Source organism: Zeugodacus cucurbitae, chromosome 3, assembly GCF_028554725.1.
Source record: "Zeugodacus cucurbitae isolate PBARC_wt_2022May chromosome 3, idZeuCucr1.2, whole genome shotgun sequence".
NCBI classification, from domain to species: Eukaryota; Metazoa; Arthropoda; class Insecta; order Diptera; family Tephritidae; genus Zeugodacus; species Zeugodacus cucurbitae.
In genome coordinates, this window is record NC_071668.1 from 76477857 (window position 1) to 76485718 (window position 7862).

Below are 7862 nucleotides of genomic sequence, written 5' to 3' on the forward strand. Positions count from 1 at the left end.
TGTTTACTGTTACCTTTGTTAACTTCGACTCGTATGACAGAGCCCGTCTCCGATTCCGTTGAACTCCAAAAGTGTTCTCTGCTCTGCTCATACTGATTCCAGCTGTTTTGTGCGTGCTCTTCATCCTCCGAGGTCTCTTCGAGTATTGGCTCCAGCATCTGTCTCGAATTGGACAAATAAATGGCATCTGTGGATAAAAATATGCTTTTAGAGTTGGTAAAGAAGGCTAAATAAGCAACGTTTCAAGTTGAAGAAGAGTCGGACCTAAGCTTTGGATACGCCATTTGCGCATTGCCACGCTGTCGTATTTCTCGTTTTGTTTTTCAATAAGACGTCTAAGCCACGCGTCGGCTCCCAATAAATGCAAAAGCTAAACCGTTTCTAAACGCGCCCAATACACAACTAATCAAGAAGACCTTTGCAGCAATGTACCGCTTCAGCGGCTTCATCAGTTTGTAGCTGCAATGAGCACCAACACAGCGGCGGCGGTGGCTGGCACTGCAGCTGTCTCGCGTCTGATTGCATTCTGTGCATACTCGTATGTTTGTATGTAAGATCGCGGGATCGCAGTGGGCAGACCGAAATACTTCACAAAGACCTGCAAGTCAGACAGTTTGGGGAACAGACGATGAGTCTGATGTTGATGGAAACAGCAACCAACAACAAAGAAGGCGTAGCAGAAGCATAAAAACAAAACAGAAAGCCAAAACAGATCCAGTTTGAGGAACTGCGCTGCCGGCAGCAGCGTGCAAGTCAAGACAATTACCGATCTTCATCGTCTTGGGCCGCAGCGTTGATTTGTCTGTTTTGCAGTCTCATGAATTTTCCCTTTTACAGTTGAACATTCAGCTAAAGCTGAGCCCCTGTCGCCAGCACAGCGCGCATCAATCTTCTCGAACTGCAGAAGCACTATATGTATGTATGTATGATTCATTCATGATCACCACGATTCATTTGTGCTGACGTAGCGCTTGCCATGGCTCTGCCCTGGCTGACTTGCCTGAAACTCTCGAATGTTGGGCCACGGCCGACAATCGTCGTTAATAATAAATTTATTAATTAAGTGCAGATAAAGAAGAAGCGGCGTTGGTTGTTGTCGCCGTTGTTGTTGTTACTGTTGTGGCTGTTGCTTTAGCTTTCATGTGCAATGACGCGCAACAGTGTGCAACATCAAAACGCCGGTAAATGTCAGCGCTTGTGCAACAACAAGCAAAGCTCTTTCATATGCCTCCTTCGGCCTTCGACTGGCAGTCGCAGTCAGTCGACGTCTTGACATGCGTAATACCGCCCAGGTCAGCTGCGGCATTTAAAATATTCACTTCTATACTTGCAATTGCAATTGCTCACTCAGTGTGAGCGGCGGCCTCTTTTGCAATGTTGCAAGCTCATGAGGAAGAAAGTCTGCTGTCATTTCTTTTATTTATTGCAAATTGTGGCAATTTATTAATCGCAATAAACTTATTACAAATTTATGTGACAAATGAGCTTGTCCAGAGTCAGACATAACCTCATTATTGAGATTAACACATAAATTGCTTATAAGTGGGGGGTCATAAATGGAGGAAAATAGCCAACTTATAGTTTGCTTGGAATAAAAATAGGCCTTCCTTTAATGGCTCTTCTGGGATTCTCCAGAAAAGTAAAACGTATATATTATATTAAGGGACCTCCTAAATATGTATTCTTAAATCTTGATTCCTCATATTTCAAAGATCTACCTTTAGAGAGGTAACGATCCACTCTGATATTAGCAGTGATACTAGCTTTGAGCTCACTGACTGTGTATGTACTCCAGACTGGTGAAGGACTGCCAGTCATCGCTATCAGTTGCTTCAGCTCAGTTCGCAATTAGATTAGTTTGGGTGCGTGGCCCCAACGGAATCGCATTACAAGGGTGATGAGCTTGCTAGGTTAGGCACGTCGGTCTCCCGTACAGTGGAATGGAAACAAGTAGGATCACCACTATCCTCTTGCAATTTGCTTCTGGACGATTGGGTCTCAGCTGAACTAAGCAGGCGCTGGCCAGTCAGTCAGTATCCAGTTGCTGGATCCTTCTGGCCCAAAGTAAATCGCAAGATGTCAAGGGAACTCTTCGCCCTCAGTAAGGTCAATCTTTCCCTAGCCATAGGAGTTCTAACTGTCCAATCGGGATTCATGCGGACAAACTAAAAATTTTACCGGATGCTAGCTGCTTGGAGGAGAATGAGGTAAAATCTTTCCAACATGTCCTTTTGGATTGTTCCGTCTTTGCGAGATCTAGGCTAAAGTTGCTTGGATCTCACTTTTTTGAGCATCCTCGCGAATTAGGGGATATAGAAGTAAAACACAACTGCAGATTTGAGGCAAGTTCTAGTTGCTTTGTCTGTTCTTAAATTTAAATGTGTGGGTTCTCGTTTTTGTAAACAGTCATCGAACTTAACCTAACCGAACCATTCAAGTTGGGGTTCAGTATTAAATTTCGATGATTCTGCAATATTTAATAAATCTTCGAGCACTTATCTTCGAAAACTTTTGCGACAAGTACGCCATGCTTCTAAGGTCTTGCCTTTGAAGTTTAAATCTGCACAGTGGGACCAAACTGTTCTTTGTTCTTGTTATTTTATGGATCTCCCAACTGCATCAAAAACCTATTGGCCCCAAATACCACAAACCTATAGGCACATCTATCTCTAAAATACTATAGATAGACGTAAACATGTCTAAGTCTATGATTCCACTCACCTTGTTGATCGAATGCCGACATATTCCATAGTGTTGGTGTGTTAATCACACCGGCTAAATCCAAATGCTCCATTTCCTTTTGTTTGTGTTGTTTCAAAATGCTAGATTATCAAATTGTTGTTTGGTAGATTTGGAAATCTTCCTCTTCCACTAGTTCTCTTTCTCCTTCAATTAATCCTTCAGCTTAAATGTAAATCACTTTCTCTTCAGCTCACTAATCTATTGTCACCGTTATCTGCTTTTGACGTCAGCAGCTGCAGCAAGCGCATGCCGTTTTGCTTGCAATTTCGCTGCTTATGCAATCACCGTTCAAGGGATTAACGAAATTTCGCGACGGCAAATGCGTTTTTGATGCACTTGCAGCGTGGAAAAGTGCAATTCACACGTTCTACGTCTTCGTCTCTCTAACGGCACTCACTGCAATTAACTCAAAAAATTTAGTTCCCTTTGTGTTTGCGTTTGTTTGTGTTGTTGTATGTATTTCGCGTGGAATTTTTATTTGCTTGAATTCCGTCTTGATGCTTGAACACATTCGCTTCGATTAAAATGGCAAGCGGCGATCTACTTCCACGGGTGCAGAACGATCCTAGCTATACTCCGTAGCTTTTGTTTATTATTACTCCGTTTCTTCACGTACTAAGACTTTGTATATATATTTTATATATTTATCTGTGTGTATGTGTATGTCTAACTGCTTTACATACAGCACCAAGTTCAGCATTCGTACAGAAGTTAAAAAATTTTCGATAAGCGAAAATGATATCTGAAAAGATAAGAGCGTACATTTGTATTATTTGAAAGAGTAAAACAAAAATGTTAGCAAAAGTGATTAAGCAGTGTTTTTTGTTTGGGTATTGTTGTTGTTATTTCAAAGAGGAATGTGTTTACGAGGCCAAGGTGACTTGGTTGCATTAAGGCATTGCAAGCAAATTTGTCAAATGAATAATACCGGGCAGGCGTTTGGAGCAGTGGTTCCCAACGTAGGTTACAGGTGGTTAGAATAATAATATAATAATAAAATCGAAAAATATTATTTTTTTTGTTATAAAAATAATGAAAACATGAGAAATCACACTAAACTATATAAAGTGACATTTTCAGTTGAGAATAAGTTTGGGATGCAAACAGATCTTTACAAATATTGTGTTGGGTTAATGTTGACACAAATGTCCAAGATCGATACAAAACAATTTAATCGATTTAATCGACCAGTGCTTGACCTTAGAGACATCTATTGGAAAACGGCGGAAGTAAAGTTGTAGACCTAATAGTTTTCAAAATTTAATACTTTTAGTTTAGTCCTTTCCTTTCTTTCACTGTTTTTTATTTGATGAGAGACGGAACTTGGCTGAATCTAAAATCTAATTCGCAGTTTCTACATATTGCATTTCTATCTTTTGCGTTTTTTCTTTCCTTTCGTATATACATATATATTTATGCAAACTAAGAAGAGATCTAAAATGTTGGGAAACACTGCTTTAAACGTATATATAATAAGTAGGTATGTATAGATTTTGTTAATGTTATGAAAGTCATTCATTTATTCATAATATGGAATTTCTGAGATTGTAGAACACTGGCCGAAGAGTTTAACGAGCTCACAAATAAACAACAAGAAGATAAAAAAAATTTACATAAAATAAAATAAAAACAATGTATATAATATATAATATAATAAATAAAAATAATAATAATATAAATATTATAAAATAGAAAAATTATAAGAAATAATAAAAATTTAAAATAGTAAAAAAAATTATAAAAATTAAGAACAAAATATTTTACAATAAATCAAGTCACAAACCCGGATAATATAAATTATGAAAGTCATAAAAATAAATTAAATATTACTAAATGATAACAGAATAAAATATAAATAAAAATTGCCAAATTGTTTTCTTTATTTCTAATCTCTTTTGTTGGCATTTTTTATTTCAAAAAGCACAATATGAATATACAAAGCTATATATGAGTTATATAGGCACATATACTATATAATTATAGAAACAGGTGAGCACAAAAGTCAGCACGTAGGGCATTTATGTTATGAACTATTTTTGGATTATTGAGCAATACCGAATAGTATGTGGAAATGAAATAAAAATAAATATATTATATATTTATATATAATTTAATAAATTTCATATATTAGAACTTTTAACGGGATTTTTTCAAAAACTAACATATGACGCAGCAAATCCAGAAGCACATTCAGAGAGCTGTAATCGCCCCTCAATTTGTGTCGTTTACATATGACGAATTGTTTGAGCATTTTATAAATAAGTTGAGAATTTCAAGGTCATCTGTCCTTAGTCTGAAGAAGTCAAGGCGATACTTGCAATGATTAAAAGCAATAAATGTATAAATTATAAATTGGCATTTAACTGAAAATTAAACAGACATCGTGTATATATATGTATATGTACGGCAGGGATTGCGGAAATGTTCTCATCAATTCATTGACCTCAAAATCGTGAATTCGAATTTAAATTGTAAAATTCTGTGACCTACATTTTTTACAAAACGTAGGGTAACAAGCCTTCTAACTTTCGTACGAGTAGAGGTCCTAACGTAGCTCTTTGGTCTTTGAATAATCTATATTTACGACTAAGATCCCAAAATGTATGAATCTATTCTTCACAGTGTACTGTCAAACACTAAGGACCAGTAGGTGGCTTACACCCGTGATGACCGAAAATACATACACGAGACAAAATTTGGGGTCATTAAAGTAAATTCCATCTATCTTATTGGAAAATCATTTTCTGGAGCTATTTCATTAGTGGACTCAAAGGTTTAGACGTTTGTTTCTTATAGGATTGCAGTTTTGCCTTACTCTTTCCCCGACTCATTCGATCCCTTGAGTGTGCCCTGGATAATAAGCTTAAAAGTTCGATACCTTGTACTCATTCCGACTATCTATATTTTCACTCGGGGTTTTACATGGGGTTTGGGATCAGCTATGTTAAACATAGTAACACCGAAAGAGCTCATGACGTTGAATAAATATCGCTGGGCAGTTACAGAAAGCCGCCTAGAGGTTACGAAGAAGAAGTCATTCCCGATCAGTGATATTAGGTTTGTTGAGGTTTTGAAATAACCCTTAGAAGTGTGCAAAAACAGTATTTGAGTATAAATCTACTAAAAAATATATAAATACAGAATATAATTCTTAATCAATCAAACAAATTACAACAACGCCAAATCGTGATTTGTGGTTAAGCAAAATTATAGTCGATTTACCTTAATATTATTATTTAGTTTTTTTTTCATTGATATTTACACAATTTGGTATTTTTTAAATTGTTTCTAATGTTTTCTTGTTTTCTAATATTTTTTTCTTTTTTCAAAATTCATTCAACATAATTCGTTCGCCAACCGCATAATTCGTTTAACTTCGTGCGCGTAACTCCCAACATCGATCGATTACAACAAAAATATACAGTTACAACAACAAATTTTCGCGCCAGTAAACAAACTTCACGCTTTTCGCAATGGAAATACGAAAAAAGCAATCCGTTAAATCGCCGCTTCCCGTCCATTTCGATCAACTTTCGTTGCGGATATTCGTTTCGATACTACTCGGCAAACACAATTCGACATTTTAGCGCAAATTTACATATTAGTTTATATGCCAAGTTGCGTCGAAAGATGTTCATAAATACAAAATCAGCGATTTTATAAGAAAAACAATGATGATTTTTCAAAATTTTGCTAAATTGCGGTGCTGGGCCTTTGCCTATGAGTATAAGTGTCAGTGTCTCATTAGCGTGCTAGTGCCAATGCCTTAGGTTGGCGATTTTTCAAAGTAAGGGCGGAGGGGGTGTGGCGCTGCGTTCGGTATATGGACATCTGTATTGCTTCAATTCATAAAAGTTTGTCGGTTTTGTTGTTGCACTAGTTTGAGGTGGAGGCAGCACATAGTAGTTGCTTTGTGTTGGATGACGCATAGTGGGAGCGCAGAAATAGATGAAAGAACAAGAATTATCCCACCTTCTGATCTTCATGTGTATTTTCATATATTTTCATATATATAAATGCGTATGTTTAAGTGTGTGTGTTTATATCTATTATAGCTGCTTCGAAGTGCGTCTTTCTTCCTCTGACGTGCGCGCCACTTGGGATTTTCAGCGTCAAATTTTATTTTTAAATTTTGTATTATTTTTATATTTTTTGTCTCAATTGTTTGTTCAGCGTTCACTGTCATTGTCCGCGCTCTTACTCTTACTCTTACTGATTTGATAAAGTCACGATAATTTATAGTTCTTCATTGATATTTTGTCAGTTCTTAAGAATCCCTTTTTTTAAAGTGCTTGTGGGATTAAGATTTCAGTGTTGTCACATGGGTCTATAGAAGTTTATGAATATAGTATATTGACATAACTGATTATCATTCATTATAAGGTGGTGGAAATATTGACAATTTTAATGGCAAGGCTTCGAGCAAATCCCAGAACAATGTTCGAAATGTTCGAAATATAAATATACCGCTTACAGGGTGGGGTTTCGATAATATTTATAACCAACGCGATTTTTATTTACATATCTGTATAAAAAAGGTTCGTAGATATACGAAAGAAAGTTTAAGCTCTAGTACTGGTAGTCGGTAGAGGTCTGGTGTTTAGTGTTTTAAGTCTTATGATTTGTTATCTTTCATTAAAGTCTAAAACACTTGACTACATAGAACTGAACTCTTGATAGTTTCCTAGAAAACCGCGCACTTGATAACAAGTTCCCTTGCTACCTAAGTTCCCAGCTTGATTATCATATCCTAGAGCAGTAGTCCAAAACAATCTGACGGCGATCTATCAGGAACCTTTGAATTTGGTACAGGCCCATTCAGAGTGCTTTTCAGTAGTAAAGCTCTCTACTTTGTAAATAAATTCAACAAACAATTTGTACAGATATAATGCACTTTCTGTGACTAAAAATTGAAAAGATCTTCTATCCAAAGTCTTATGTATATAGTCTAGGTTAGTTCTATGTTGACTGTAATATAGTGGGAGATCCTGAGAAATTTTTATCCATATACAGAGACTTTTGAAGATCTGACAGCAACTTAGATTCCATCTATAATAGAAGAACAAGCATTACTCTCTTCTGCAATGTGATCTTAAGAGATTCTGACGAGCATTCGCTGC

The 7862-nt window shown here is 36.5% G+C and overlaps 1 protein-coding gene across 7 annotated transcripts in view; it reads right to left on the reverse strand.

Annotated features, from left to right (window-relative positions):
• LOC105212094 (serine-rich adhesin for platelets) overlaps positions 1–7862 on the reverse strand; it is a 202764-nt gene that overhangs the window by 137593 nt on the left and 57309 nt on the right. For all 7 annotated transcript variants that reach the window (XM_054227864.1, XM_054227867.1, XM_054227865.1 and 4 more), the window contains 2 exons: positions 2722–3484; positions 14–187 (listed from right to left, as the gene is read on the reverse strand). In XM_054227864.1, coding sequence (XP_054083839.1) covers positions 14–187; positions 2722–2794 — 247 coding nt within the window. In that variant the 5' untranslated portion in view covers positions 2795–3484. The remainder of the gene's footprint in view (positions 1–13; positions 188–2721; positions 3485–7862) is intronic.